Here is a 16150-nt window from a genome sequence, read left to right on the forward strand (position 1 = left end):
CCTTTCCCTTTTTCTTTTTAACCCAGCTGTTTGTCCTGGAGTTTAGCTCTTTCACTTTTTCTTGATTTCCCTTTTTAAAGCTCTTGCCATGTTTCTTGAACCTAACAAGTCTAGGTGCTGAACTTTTCCCCGTTAACTCAGATTTCCTTTCTTTTCTTGCCTTGGCTTTTTCTCTCTCCCCCCCCCCGCTCCTCACTCCAACTCACTTCATGTACACTTTCTTTTTGGTTTGAGGAGTTGTAAGCCTTTAAGTCGACTTTTACCGAGCAGGTGCAGGCGCGCAGAAGTTATTCTGTAAGCACATCATGTATGCTGCTATTTATGAGCCTCATCCAGAGCATGCCTGATTGATTTACCTTGCACCTCTGCAAAGCAAAGTGTGTATCCCCCCCTCCAACCCCCCGTCCAGCTGGGTTAAAAGCTTGTTCGCTGATTGTTGTTGGAGCCGACCGCCCAAGCAGAATGAGAATAATATTGGGAGGAGATAAGATTAACGGGAATCCGTGGAATTGGAGGGGATGAATTACATGCTCTAATATACATTTGTAAGTAGACAAAGAGGACTGAAAGGACCCTGTAATCTCAGTGAGCCGTCAGGTCTGTCCCAGTCAGCGGCACGCCAGGCAAGCTGCCGGCTGAACAGCTTCTGGCTGCTGGGACACTCTGAGCTCTGAGAAAACTTTACATTTACTCCTGACTTACACTGAAATCAAAATCATTCACCTTTTTATTTGTGAGGGGGAAAAATCCTATACTGGAAACAGGTTTTTTTTTGTAAAGTATTTATAGTTTTAACAACGACGAAGTAAAGTTATTGCATGAAATGTTTTCATTTTATGTTAACATTTGTTCTGTTTTATTCTTATTCGTGTTACGAGACTTTTCAAAAACTTAGTGTTTTAAACAATTTGTATTTTAGGAAATTATTTAAAAATAAATCTAAATTACAGGCTGCATTTTGATCATAAATGTTTGTTCTTTTAAACAATATTTTCTTGTCAAAATACCTTATTTAAGCTTTTTAGGTTTCTTAATTATAAGTATTTTAGAAAGCTGATTGCTGATAGTGTAGTCTTTTATTTTTTTGGCTTTACTCCTTTGTCATTTTTTTCTTTTATAGATTACAGCTAATTCCAAAAGTCCTTATAAATGAGGTCAGTATTAAGGGCTTTTATGCAGCTGCATTAATTTTCCCCTAAAAAACAATTATATGTGTTCACTTTTTTCTTTTAAACACTTAAGGACTAAATCAAAGACATTTCCACAGCATGTCAGGTGTATTAAACCTAAATGTATTTTCCTTTTTGTTGTTTATATATTATTATATTATTGCAAATCCCTTCTTTTAAAACTACATGAAAGCATTATTTTACACCACTCAATAATTTATAATCATTTTAATATATGAGATCAAAGTTTGATTCCTTCTCAAACTTGCCTCTTACATAAAGTTTCACAGATTTATTTTATTTATTGCACTAAGTGAACGTAAAATAATAAATCTTCTTAATTTTACTTATGTTTCACTTTTTTTCTTTTGAATTCAGAAACCTGTTTATTACTTTGTGCTTAGTTTTAGGGTGAATAAATTATAATTCAGTATTCTTTTTTTAAAAATTATGACTTTTTCAGACAATTAATTATTCTCTTAAACAGTATTCATTTGCAAATTACATTGTTATTAAAGATTTAATTGTGCTGCTCTATTTTGTTTGTATGAAATGTTACAAATTATTAAATAATATTTAATAACTCTAAACAAGAACGTACATTTTAAGGTAAAGTGCGGTTATAGTTTTACCTCAGTTAATTAATTAGATGAAATAAAAGTCTTTCTCGATAAAAATGTTTAAGTAAGAATTAACTCTTTCAGAGCTGAGTTGAAATGTACAAATAAAACATTTACTTTAGCTTGTGAAAGCTTTAAAAAATGTGTTCATTGTAGTATTTATTTTTCTTACTTAAATCAAAAAGATGTCACACCTTTATCGTGCAAAAATAATTACCACATCAACTGTTTAGTAGTTGCAGTTGGCCGTTAATTTTGGGTAACACCGTGTTTCTTTTCTGCTGATCGTTCACTGAAATGTGCAAATTCTCTCTGCTTTCAGGAAATGATTTGTTCTCTTTGTAATTAGTACAAAATTATGATGGAATTTCTTTAGTGTGCGTTTAATTGACTCGAGGATGTCTCCACTGATTATTTCAAATGATAAACTTGCTGTTCTTGTTTATTTCGGTTTACAATAGAACTTAAACTCTGAGCTTATGGAAGTTTTTACCAAGTATTCAAACAGAAGTTTCTCTCCTTTTTTTATTCTCCACTTCCAGGTCCCTCATTACATTTCCTTGTTTATATTTTCGTTTCTACTACTTGAAGTCAAAATGTGACTGGATTAAAGCCGTGAGATGCTAAGTGTGTTTGAGTGTGAAGGGTCGTTGTGATCCTGTATTGTAGCGGCTGACCAGAAGTCAGTTACGGCTGCCGGTTGTGAGATCTTAACTACTTGCTCGAAAAACACACGAGATCTGAGCAGCAGTGAACTGAGATTTGATTTTTCTTGTATCTAAATGTTCCATCAACACCCACGCTTTCGTTAAACCCCGCCAGAGCCACTGCAACAAACTAACAAGGCGATCCAATTTCCCTTTGCAAAATAAGAGCTTTTTAATGTATTTTTTCGAGAGGCGGAAAGAAGTTAGCACACGGTGATGAATTAGATTTCAATTTATTTGACTCCATTCCCAGCTTGCTGCATTAGAGCCTGCAAACACCCATCTCTAGCAGTCCGTCCACTTGATTCTTATTAGGTTTCAGAAAACAAGGCGAGGGAATTGCATTAGTGTATCTTAAGTTAAAAGCTCTTTGCTCTTTGACCAAGTGTTTCGTTGTTATTGGGTTAATCAGATTTTTGCTGTCTTCATGGAGATGCTATCACAGGCTAGAGGCAGTGGTGAGTAACCAAAGCAGCCGCGCACAGACACTATCCAGATGGGATCAGCTTACGGTAATTTGGTTTCAGAATACATTACCAGAAGAGCCTCCTGGACGAGGATGGCCACCCCACTGTGAGCCAGGAGCTGGTGGCCTCTGCAGCTCAGCCAGTCCACCTGTCGCACTCCCACCCTCCTTATCGCTTAAAAGTTTTTGGGAGGGTTTTTTTAGACGTGTCATGTGAAGAGAACCTGTTCTGCTTGAGCCGAGATTGTTGTCCAATTCTAAATGCTTCTTCCTTGTATCAACAGGGCTTTGTTGTCCAATTCATTAGAGAGATTCCTGAGTCCAATGGCCACGCTGGAGCCCTCTCATTTCTGGTATTTAGTATCATTACTCTTACTGTAAATATGTCACTCAGCGCAGACTGAGCTGTGGGAGAATGTTGTCTCTCTCCAGGACAAAATAGGCATGCAGAGTTGATTGGCAGACAGAGGTTTTTCACTGTCCTTTAGCTTCAGAGATATTCAGTTTCATAGATGTTAGGCTTGTGTGCCATTTGGCTTACAAAACTCTGCTGCATCAAGCTTCTTAGCCCTTTGTTCATTTACTGGTTAAAACAGAAAAAAAAAAAAAAATCTAGTTGTTCTTGTCATATTGATTATTAGTTTTACATGTGATCGGTAGACTTTATTTTCCCCAGTCAACAGAATCTCCCAGTATTTGTGTTCAGTTTAGGAATATCTCAGTGTTGACATAACATGCCATCTCTTGAGATGTTATTATGTTTGCCCTTTACACCTCTTGATGATTATCTGCCATGCTTCTTTGCCTCCTTCACAACATCCACCTGCATGGAAACCACCAGCCATCACTCCACGTGCCCCTCCGGAGTTCTCGTCCATGGTAACCTTGGACATCTCCACCGCAGTGTGAGAATCTGTTTAAAAATAACCGGGTCCATTAGTCTAGAAGGATAATGCTAGCCTATGTGGGCTCTCATGCCCTTGTGGCAGCAGAGTGCTATCACTGACACGTTGCGTCAGCACTTCTTCCTGTTGCGCCGACGCTGAAGGGCTCCTCTTCGGTCCCTCACACATGCAAGTGTGCAGGTATTCAAACATTCATGCAGGAGGAGAGAAGTGGAGGAAAATAATGTATTAACAGTGGTGTTTGAGTATTACATAAGTAAAGTTTGATGGGTGTCTTCTCTAAAGGCGCCAAGTTTTGGGACAATTTCCAGATGCAGTAATTTCCACTTGGTTAGAAAATGTGATGTAAGGCGGGTAACTATATGGGTGTTTATCAGTGAAGGCTATTGGTATTGAGCGCTCAGTTGTTTGAAGGTTATGTTTCAGAGAGGTAATTGAAATGCAAAATAACATTAGGATCGATGGTTAGCTTTGTTTATTTATGAAATCAATATTGAAACCGTTCGTCAGAGAAGCAGCTCTGATTCTCGCTGACAGCTCCAGCGAGTCTTCTGTGCATAGCCTGAGCGAGCCTTGTAAATATTACAGCTTTTAGAGCTGTAATAGTTGTAATAATGTAATTGTCTTTTTTTTTGTGGTTATCACAAAAGTAGAATTCAACTGTTTCAGGTTCACATGTTTAAACGAAGAGTGTGTGGCTAAAACAAAATCTCTCAGGCAGGGCTTGGTCAGATGTTAACTTAAATGAAATTGTATGATGTTGTTCATATAATTGCCTGTGCTGGGCATGTTTGCTGTCTGTTGGGCATGTGATGGTTCATATCCCATGTTTGGGCAGGAGATGAACCTAAAATTATACATTAATTCACTGAGAGGCAGTCATTTTAACCTTTTTTTTTTTTTTCTTTTTCTGTTGTGCTTTAGACTGAAAGATGTTACACAACTGAAATATTTGTAGAGGAGCAACTGATTTGTTGTACGTCATAAAAAGTGAACTTTTCAGTCAGATTATTGTTTTATCATACTGGTATTACCATAATTGAATCTACCGGTAATAATTCACTGATTTCCCAGTGTAAGAGTGTGTGTTTGCTCCACCGTAAACTTCTGCGTGTGTGCTTCCCTCTTGGCGGCAAAACATGTTCACATTAAAATGTCTTCCTATGAAATCACCCCTACAGCACTAAGTGGAATCAAATGGTCACGTTGAGTGACTGGCTGTTGAACCTGCGACACGAGATGTTGTGAACTTCGCATTACATGTTTAGATTACGCTCACCGCCTCCTCCCAAAGGAGACGCATTAATTCAGGAAATATCCCCAAAGTTTAATTATTCCTGAATGGTGTGGTGGTGGACACTGGCGTATAAATCAGTTAGGCCCACCCGCCTTTTTATTACCGGCACTATTTATAGAGAATATGTGGCAGCTGGTAGAGATGAGCCTGTAAAAAGCTAGAGGCTATTGCTGTGACTCTGTCGACTGCTGCGGCGTGTGACAGTCATAACAATAGAGTTTTTTAGTAAGATTAATTCATTGTGGAGTTGCTTGGTATGTGTGCTTCAAGCAGCCTTTTAAAGTGTGAGAAATGAAGTTGCGATTTCAACTGGATGAAATGTTAAATCGTCATTTTAATCATTCCTGGGAGCCATGATTACACAGTGACTGTGAGCTTTTGCAAACATTGACACATCTGATTGTGTTTAAATCACCGCCTGATAAACCTGCAGATTTTGGCCCGTTAATTTTGCACGGTTTATTTGTGTGTGTGTGTGTGCTTGTGTTTGTGTTTGCCTTTTTTATGTTTATATCTTCTTCTATGGAAGAGGATAATTTATGGGGGGAGGACGGATCGGGTCTTTGTTTTAGGCAGGTAGAGTTTCTCCCCTAAACAAGGACGGCCTATCAGAAGAAGATTAATGAAGTAATTTCATGCATGGCTCTATGCCTCCTACCCCCTGTATGCACAGTGACTGTGTCTAAACCTGTGATTTACATCCGACTGTGTTAAATAGCCTTAACCTGCTGTAATAATATTTCTCTGTTTGTGACACACACTCCCACACACACGGAAACACACACACACAACACAGTCAATAATAACCCCGCCTTTCTGATAAAAATATTAACTCCTTTCTCAGATCTGTTTTCACAGTTTACATGAAAAACTAAATATGTCACTGACCCAACTTAACTTTCTGAAAGTCATGTTTTATAATCCTATATTGTTGCGCTGTATGATATTAAAAAAACATACATTTGTGATATTATGGGTGAATTTTCCAGGGATGATATCAGGTGTGATAAACCCCCATTTTTTTCACTCCTCTCTTTCTTTTCTGTCATTACGACACTTACAACACTTTCTGTGTTCTTTTAGCACCTCGGCCACTATCATCTAAACTGGCTGTGAGCATCAAGGGCAGCGAGAGTCCATCGGACTGGCCAAATATATTATTTGCAGTCAGAGCATACATGCATGGCATTTGGAATATAATAGCCCACGATTTATAGCAGTCCTTTGCGATACTGATATTGTGCCCATTGCAATAAAAATACATTTTCAGTATATTGTGCAGCCTTACTATATTTTCATATTTAACAGAGTACTTTTTGGAGAGTGTATGAAAGGTGTGCTATTTAATATTACACTGTTTCTATCGGGGTTACAGTTTTTGTTTTATTGATTCACACTGTTGACGTTTGGCGGCGAGTCACTCATGATCATGGCAGTATGATGATAAATCCCGATCAAAGATATTTATCATTTGATCTGTTTAAATAAAGAGTAATTTATGCAAAACGACAAAAAGAACGTAACGTGTTCTTTTGTTTTTCAGGTAAATTTTTTAAATTTCTGACAAAGTGATCTCTCGAAGGCTGAGGAACTTAGAGTTAAAAGTTCTCCAGAGAAGGAAGAATACACCAACAAAGTGTTTCAGTGTTTCAGGAGGATGTATTGAGATATTTATGGCAGTGCATCAGTAACACACAACTCCAGCTTGCGCCTGACGTCGTTAATCACTCTGGTTTTCATGTGACAAGCTTTGGAGGAAACTGTTTTTATTAGTCGTTTTTGTCAGTTGACTATAATTACTTTTTCTAGATTTCGAGGGCCATTGTAAATTTATGTTGTTAAATTATACCATGACTGTGCTGCATAATGGATATAATGAAAACTAATCTTTTTTAATGAAGAGGCAAAATTAGAAATTTGATCCCAAATGCACAGCATAGCAGGCTGGAATAATCCCTGAACTTCTTTTTTACATACCGTATGATGAACTGTCTAATTCTGCAGAGAGCTTGTCCTCTGGGGTCTGCATAGAAGATTGTTAACTCCTTGCTCTCCGTGCTTAGACAACGGACAGCTCTTCCAATAATCCCCACTGACAGTAGCTCTGTCATTAGCCACTTACTTCCTTCAACATCCTGAAATCAGCCCCTCTGAAGAACTAGATCTGCCCAGTGCGGCCCAGACAGTTTACGTCAGACGAACAGCAGTGCCTGTTTCACCAGAGGCCTTCTCTTTCCTCCCAGCAGCATCTCTTGAACAGGAAGGAGCGGGACAGGGATCAATAGATGTGATCTGCTTCTTGGCCAACTCTGTCTCGTGGTGCTGCCGGAGCATGGGGTTCATGTTGTCATAGTGGAGTGAGCTCATAGCTTTATAAAGACTACAATGACAGCGCTGTAAAGCAGCTAAATATAATCCTCTGCTGCAGCCTCAAAAAAAAACTTTACCCAGCTCGCAGAGCGGCATGGTCTTCTGAAGTGGTAACCCTGCACTAAGTCCCTAACCTGCCCTCTTATTGATCCAAGGACCCTCGTGTCCCACTGGAACGCTAAACACTGCTTTCTATTCTTTTATGTTTCCTCATACATCCCTCTCTTTCTGTTTTTCTGTCCCCTCGTCTTTTTTTTATTGTTGTTGTTTGCCTCTGTAGTTGTGCACATCATAAATCTTTGTCAGCTTCTCCTAAGGTGTCTGGCATATCTGTTAATAGAGAGGCCCCTCCCCTCTCTCTTCAGGCCCACCCCCCTCCTCTCAGTCATCTCTCTGCCGGAGCAGGACTAATGAATGAGAAACTCCAAAATTAGAGGCCTCTTTGTCATAGATTAGAATTGGTCCCTCTGGAGTGCCGGGTTTGCCTCTAACCTAACCACAGACGTCAACCAACCCTCCTCCACCATATTTCCATTTTTCATTTTCTGTCTTCAGCACAAACACACACTCAGACATGAGGTGATACACAACACACACACACGTCCCAAGAGTCTTCTGGCCTCTTATTCCCCTGATGGTTATTAACCTGGAACCAGTTACACAGAAAAAGGCTTTTTTCATATTTAGTGAAGTGTGTTTTGGAATCTCCACCAGGTTTACAACAACCTTTTCCCAGAGCTTCAGTCCTTTTTTTCTTAAATTTACACATTCCCATGCGAGAACACACACCGAGCGCCCCAGGTGGCATACAAGCTTCTGAATGTATTTCTGTGCAGATTTTGGTCTCCAATGTCCCCCAAGACATGAGTCCCTTGGCTGTGCGTGTCAGAGCGCTAAAAAGCAGCAGTGGCCCCTGGAGGAGAGGTCAGCATGGCAGCTGCTGGTGGGGAGGCTGAGCAGGGCTGAGAGAAGGTCTGTCAGGAGCTAATTGAGTTCGTCCTACCAGCGCTGACTCTGGGGCCAGTGGCTTATCAGGCCACATCGCCCGAGGGCCTCAAGACAGATTTGCCCCTACTGGGGCATCTGATATCACCATCGCCCTGCCTTCAGATGTCAACCCCCCACCATCACCCTTTTCCGCGTCACTTACACAGTCTGATCAGGTGGCAGGGATATGACATCTAGGATGAGGTGAGCAAATATTATAAAATTATGATTTTATTTTTGGTTGACACTATGACTAAGGCATTAGGAATTTACTCAGTTTTGGAAAACCATTTTTTGTTGTTGTTGTTTTTAACATAAGAACAAGTTTGCTGGAGTCACACTGTGTAGGATTTCTTTACACAGCTAAAGTGGGAGGGTAGCTCTAGCAGGAATACTTACAAATTGACTCAATTAGATCCTGACTGTGCCTACACCACTGTGACCTGATCAGAATTTCGTTTGCAGGTGAGAAAAAGTGTTGAGACGAGAAGAATAAGAGCTCCACAGTTCTCTTCATGAAAGTCGAGAAACAGTGAGTGCGAGACGAGCTGCCAGATCGTTAGGCCAGCTAATCCTGGTCACAGCAGCACCAGTGGAATGATATTAGGGATCTGAAATGCTGTTAGGAGGGCCAGGTGGAATCAGATTAAAACCAAACTGCGCAGTGTGCGTTTGCGAGCCCATAACCTACTACTCAGCATGAATTTTGATCGGTACAAAGGGAACAAAAGGAGGAGGAACAGAGAGAGAGGGGGAAAAAGAAAGGGGGAGATACTGTGTCTTAGAAGAGAGCTGTTCCTTTGGGCAGCCAGGCAGCAGAATTTGAAAAAGCTCTTACCTCGAGGAAGGAAGAAAGAACTATAGATTTTACAGCATCAAGTCTCAGATAGTTCAGCAAACCCTTTCCTGTCTGCTCTGTCTGTGTAACACACAAGCTAATTACTACCTGCCCTGCATACTGAATTATTTATTGGGACTATTGCTGCTGTCAAATAATTTAATGCTCATAATTCATTTTACCCGTACAGTTGTATTTATAGATTTAAATTGGACCTGTCCTACTAGAGATTACGAATATTTATAGAAATATTTTAGGCTATTTGATTAATACGCCAGGTTTAGGTGGTTAGTATTCCCACCGTATCATTAATCAATATAAGCAGGCTTGTTAAAAACATAAGCATAGTGGTGGTGCTAATGTGTCATAACAGAATGAGTTAAGGGGATTCTTGCCTGCACATTTATTATAAATGACCACATTGAGCTGGAGGGGAAACAGTTAAGACACTTATGCAATTATGCTAAGTGTCACCCTGAGGATGGCCTTTGAACTGAGGTTAAACTTACACTGAATTTGTGAAATAAAAGCTAAATGGAGCCATCTTGTGCTCCTTCGTTTTAATATATCGCCTTTAATAAGCCAAGTGCAGGTGGCCTATTGTGCAGGTGCACATATCCATCTGAAACATGGAGCATAAAGCAGATGAACACAGAGATGTGCGTTAATTTATACAGATGCAATCTGAATTCATTATAGGAGTGACTTTTACATATCTTAGAAAGAAGAGGAATCACTTTCTCTGTTACTGCAAGGACATTAAAGAATAAATGAAGTGTTAAATGTATTTTTTAAATTGGGAGTAACTAAAGAAAATGCAATGGGATCACATTTTCTCCAGCAGAAATGTGGTTGTGTATTCATTTTATACAGTGAAGATTGAAAGGAGAATTCCTGGACTGCTCATGCACAAGGGCTTATCCCACAAGGTCAACAGTTTTAACTGGGGACATTTTTTATTATTTATTTTAGCAGTTAACCTTTTTGTGAATTTCCAGAAGTGGTAGGCACCCAGAGCTGCGATGAATATACATGACAGTGGGGAGGGAAACCCAGGAATGAGATTTAATTTGACACGCTGACCCCCATCTCCACAGGCCCTGAAAGCCAGGGTGAGAAAATAAGGTTGACCCACTGACCCCTGGGTCTGAACCCCTCCGTCACCCATCCTCACAATTAAATCAGCCGGAGAGAGCAAGAAGATGTCCAGTCAACCAATAGGGGCCACTGCAGTTTCGTGCTGCCATTTCCTGTTTTGTTCTGAGGGGCTCTGAGACAGACAGCTTATGTAGTTAGAGCCCAGTGGAAACATTAACCTCTCCCAGTTCTGATGGTAAACTGGCTTTTCAAATATGTAAACATTAGCATTAGTTGGCAATATGCTAATGGAACTAAAGCACAACTTGGGTTGTCTAGCTGCCACTCCCTCAGAACCCCGGTATTTACATTTGCGTAAGCCATGCAAGGCTCAATTTTGCTAATGCAGGCAAGTGCAAGCAACCTTTTACCCTTTCTGTGGTGCCTAATGCAAACGGGTGTGTGTATACGTTAGTGTGTGACCTCGCCTTAACCCTAAGAGGTTACTGTGTCTACACAGCATCCCCAATACACTGAGTAATTCATTTCCTCTCCTTGTTCACCTCTTCAGTTCACTCTATCTGCACAATGAAACGGCGTTGGGTCCAGTCACCGCCGCCCCCACCCACTGTTCACTCAGTGCAATTTCAAGTTAAAGGTTATAGAGCAGGACTGAAATACATTTATATGGGCAAGGAAGGCTTCAGAGTGCATTTCGTGGCCGCATTCAAAAGGCTGCACTTTAGTCTGCACACGTTACAGCATTAGATTACATGTACTCCAAAATACAGTTATTAGACAGACAGTGAAAAAGTCAATATCTTGCCATCATGTTTCCTTTTGGTTGACTGCTGACTGAAGGAGACAAGCCAAGGTCCGCTGTGCTCTTTAAACTATTGAGATGCCCCCGTCTTGATTTGCTCTGTGTGTGTGTGTGTGTGTGCTTTTGTGTTAGGTTATTTCAGAGAGCTCGCTTTCTGTGCCCCTGTCTCCTATTCTTTTCCATTTTCCTCTCTTTCTGTCTGTGTGTTTGTATTGAACAGCGAGTGTGTGCAACTGTGTGTGTATTTGTTCTCTGAAGGACTTTAACAGCTGCCATAGTGTGTGGTTAATGAAGCACTTAGGATTCTGGTTTACTGGTTGATGTAAATTTTAGAACACGGTGATTAGAGCTGCACGGTATCCTGAAGATTTATTGTCATCACTTTATCAATGTATCAGTTTGTGTCATATCGATATTGCAAATGACTTCAATTTATCGCAGATCCAAACTGCACCCAAACCTTTTTCTCTATAAGCAAATTTTTATGAAACACGTCATTTTTGTTGCAAAACATTTGAAAATATTTTGAGCGTGTAAATGTTTTATAAAGAGTTTGTTAAAACATATATTCCAGTGGATTAGTAGTATTAACTCTAGAATTTTGTACACAGGTAGATAAGATTTATTACCTTCTGAAAATTTTTGCTAATCATCTTCACCTTCTTCTCCTTTTCTCATCACCCCTCCCCCCCAACTCGTTGCCCAGGCTGCTGAATAGAATGGCTGCTGATGAACGGCATCTACCCTCCAGCTGTGGGTCCTACATCAAGACAGAACCATCCAGTCCCTCCTCGGTCATCGACACGGTCAGCCACCACAGCCCCAGTGGCAACTCAGATGCCAGCGGCGGCTATGTCAACGCCATGAACAACCACTCGAACGGCCTGGACTCTCCACCCATGTTCACCCCCGGCGGGCTCGGTGCCGGCTCCTGCCGCAAGCGCTACGACGACTGCTCCAGCACCATCATGGAGGACTCATCCATTAAGTGCGAATACATGTTGAACTCCCTCCCCAAGAGGCTGTGCCTGGTCTGTGGAGATATAGCCTCGGGGTATCACTATGGGGTAGCTTCTTGTGAGGCCTGCAAAGCCTTTTTTAAAAGGACAATACAAGGTATTTTTTCTCCTCTCACCTACCCCCATCAAACACTCAGTACAAGTTGTTTCATCCCATGCTGCTGCATCACCACATACACCAACACCCTTCAAACATGAAACCTCTGGTCTCTCAGAAACACTGAAATCACTCTGAATCAGTCATGACAATTCATCAGATGTACATATATGTTTTTACCTCTGAGACCTGCAGTGTCCAAAAAACAACATAAAAATCATGCAAACTTTTATTTTTCAAACAGTTTTTTTTTACAGGGACAGAATATTTTCAACATGAGGGGAAAAAAATCAACATAAGATTATGATTATTATGTGGACGTTGTCATGTAGAGGGACGATTTGTCAGGAAGTGGGAGCTGTTTGCCCAGATGCAATTGCAGAGGGGGTTCAAAAACACTCTTTATTATGCTTGTCCTGTATATGCATGCATGTGTGTGCCTTGGAACTGATGTGGCTATTTGCAAGGCACAATGTATCGTAGCTCCTCATTATGGAGGCAATGAAAGACCCCCCACTGTGAAACTGTGCGCTCTGCTCCAGGTTAATCAGGAGGAGGAAGATATTGTTGAGAGTGTGGAAAAAAAAAATCTGCACAACAGGCACAGCTGCTTAGGACTAATCTCTGCTGGTTTAGAGATGCAATATGTGCACTGGAGAAAATAAATAAAATAGTTTTGAATCTAATTAAATGAGATGTTTGAAAAGAAAAATATGAATTTGTAGTTTAAGCACAGAGACTATTACATCTTTCATCAATTTTACTCAGTATTTTTTTTATCAGTAAATGATTGCAGGAATTACAGAGCAGGCTGCCTGTCTTGATACTTGGTGTTGATTTTGGACCTTACAGCCCTATCAGCTTTAGACAGTCTATGTACCTTTTGCAGGCAAACAAAAGCATTAGGCCAAATCCTCCTGTTTACCCATGCTGCCATCAGCAATCCTATCTATTGACAAAAGATGAACATTTTCTCTCAAGTAACATAACTGAGCTTTTGTCCCCTCAGTAAAAATACACTGACAGCAACACAATTGAACACTGGGAAAGAAAGAGACATCTTAAGTGGAGCAATGGCCCAAACAATTAAGAGCAAGGTACATGGAGGAAAAAAATTGAAAGCTCCTCTATTTTTCCCCCCGTTCACTTTGCATTGTCGATTCGAAATCCCTCTCTTTCTCTTCTTGGAGGGCTGCCTGTAATGGAGCTAATCTTCCGTCGTTTGTCCGAGCCACAGGAGTTTTGTCAATAACAATCAGCGTTTGGAAAGTGTAATTAAGGCCGAGGCTTTTCATTAGGAGGAAGGGAGGGGGCCGTCTCCAGGGATGGGCATGCCAATTAGAAACTCAGGCACGCGTCGCCGGGTAATTTCAGGGAAAGGAGGGGAAAAAAACCCAGGACTTCTTTAGATTGGAGAGGGACCCTGCTGCTCTTTCAGAAGAGAGGAGGAGAGGCTTAATGGCATAATAATCAGACAGGGGTCCCGAGCAGTGGAGGCAGGAGGACGGAGAGACTTTTTGGGGGAGGTGAAAGCCTTTCTGAAATGATAAAAGAAACACATGCAGGATTGCTCGAGGAAAACGCGAGCAGTAAATCGCACATCGTAGTGAGAGCCCTTGAAAGAATGAGAGGGTGCTGTTGATGAGAACTGATTAATTAAAGGAATAACGAGGCAGTCAAGGGTGGAGTGTGAGACGGCCCACTCTAATGAGAAGAAAACAAAGGAGCTGTCTTTCCCAGGCCTTTATCACATTTCTTCGATAACACTCAGGGCAAACATGATAAGTTAATGTTAAGCATGTACATGACAGTTTCTTCATCACCTTGTGCTCACCTTGTGATTCAACAACTTATTCTTTGTAGCAGATTTGTATGTTAAGATTTTAGTTTTTCCCATTTACAGTGCTTTCTCTTTGAATCTTTGAATCGCATCCACTTTTCTTTTAGACTCGGTTCTTTAGCTGATGGTGGAAGCCCCTTTCTTTTCAACAAATTCATCTCCTGTCACCTATTCATACAGTGAAAAGCCACTTGAACTTAAACATGGGGATAGTTGCATTAGTCAAGGCCAGGCCCAAATTAATGTCAACCTTTATCTCTATCCATCCCAGAAATACCCTTGTTCTCATCGCTCCCTTATCATCATCCATTCCAACATCTCACGTGCCCCACCAATCAAAAACATAAATGCTTTATTGAACTATGTTTTCTTCCCATTTTGAACCCAAGTGTAAAATTGCTTGAAAACCAACTGAACTCGGTGGCCCTCTTTTATGTGAAGTAATAGACCTTGACAGTAAGCCTGTAAAAGTCAGTTTAGATTTTGATGAGAAATACTTGCCATTTTACTGTAATTTACTTACAAGACCTGACTTTCCCCTCTGTGCCCTGGCATGGGTCCTGAAAAGCCATAAAATAGATTGAGACAGATACTTATCAAGAGAGAAAAAAGGAGGGAAATCTTTTTCTTCTCCCTTCACCTTGTAATGTTTCGGGTAACCATACCGTAGCCTCTCTGAAGACAGATAAACCTGAACACGACTTTTGGGTTGAAACGGTTCCAGTCAGTGTGCTTTATTTGTGAAGGTGAAACTTTCCTTGCTGTTCCTGTCACAGTAATTCTGGACATGTTTCTGGACATCATTTAGTATATATGCACTCATGGACTCCAACACTACTCAGGATGTTTTATGCTGCAGAAGAAAAGGAATAAAAACTAAACTGCATTCATACATTATAGCATTAATGTCTGCGTAAATATGGAAATATGAATAGCTGTTTAATTGTACCTTTGACATTTGTTTAATAGTTACCAGGATCACAATCTGCTGAGTTTTGGAGTCATCGCATGTTTTCAAACTCAGTGTGGTTTTCATATTTTGATCATAAAATTGACCCATATTTGCCTAAATCGCTGTTTGTTTTCTATTTCTTTTATTAGGTTAAATATAAATAGAGGTTCAGATGAGTAAGAGTGTGTTGTGATTTTAGGAGGTTGTGATGCAGGACCTCAGCGAGACAGTGTGTGTATACTGATACCAAAACACTCCCTGCTCTAAAAATAAACCGAACGCAGACACGAAGAATTGGTTAATCCACCCATTGCTCTGTAGTGAGCTTTGAGAAGCTTGATCCAACAGAACGTCCGATGAAGCTTGGTGGAACAGGTGGATACAGCAGTGTGGGAATCTTTTCTTTTTTTTTTTTTTCCTGGAAAGTGCAGCATCAAAGTGCCTTGGTTCACGAGCAGGTGTGGTTTCTAAAGGTGGAAGGAAAAGTAGGAAAAAAATAACCCTGACAGCAAAGCAACCTCACACTGTCGGGTCAGCGTATGTAAAAAAAAAATAAAAATGCTGCATTGCATGTACATATGTAGGGCACTCAAATGAATAAACAAACCCTCATTTAGTTTACATTTATTTAGTATTTTACATGACAATTGATGAGTGGTTAGTGTATCTGGACAAACAAAAAAAAAAAGACTGAAGCATTAAGTCCCTGCAGGACTGCACTGATTGCCTCCTTCCACCTTGTGGGAAATGAATTGGATTATTATGGTCTGCTCTGCTATGACAACAGAAAAAACAGACAGAGGAAAGGCAATCAGAGCTCATCAGCTGCCTCTTTCACACCTTTATTTACCCCAATCCCGAAGAGATGACGAGAATTAGCATAATGATTTCTAACCCAGATAAAAGGAGGAATTTCTAATTATTTATAACATCTTGGGACCCTCCTCTTGATCTGTCCAATAATGTTAACATAATTGCATAAG

At 40.4% G+C, this 16150-nt stretch overlaps 1 protein-coding gene across 5 annotated transcripts in view; it reads left to right on the top strand.

Moving 5' to 3' along the window:
• The window catches only part of esrrb (estrogen-related receptor beta), a 54919-nt gene that overhangs the window by 18130 nt on the left and 20639 nt on the right, over positions 1 to 16150 (top strand). For 3 of the 5 annotated variants that reach the window (XM_025004619.2, XM_017410128.3, XM_017410110.3), the window contains one exon: positions 11966 to 12375. In XM_025004619.2, the coding sequence (XP_024860387.1) occupies positions 11979 to 12375 (397 nt within the window). In that variant the 5' untranslated portion in view covers positions 11966 to 11978. Of the gene's footprint in view, positions 1 to 3246; positions 3316 to 11965; positions 12376 to 16150 lie in introns of all 5 variants that reach the window. The other 2 variants (XM_017410092.3, XM_017410101.3) reach the window with 1 other exon arrangement.

The sequence above is a fragment of the Kryptolebias marmoratus genome, linkage group LG10, assembly GCF_001649575.2.
Source record: "Kryptolebias marmoratus isolate JLee-2015 linkage group LG10, ASM164957v2, whole genome shotgun sequence".
NCBI classification, from domain to species: Eukaryota; Metazoa; Chordata; class Actinopteri; order Cyprinodontiformes; family Rivulidae; genus Kryptolebias; species Kryptolebias marmoratus.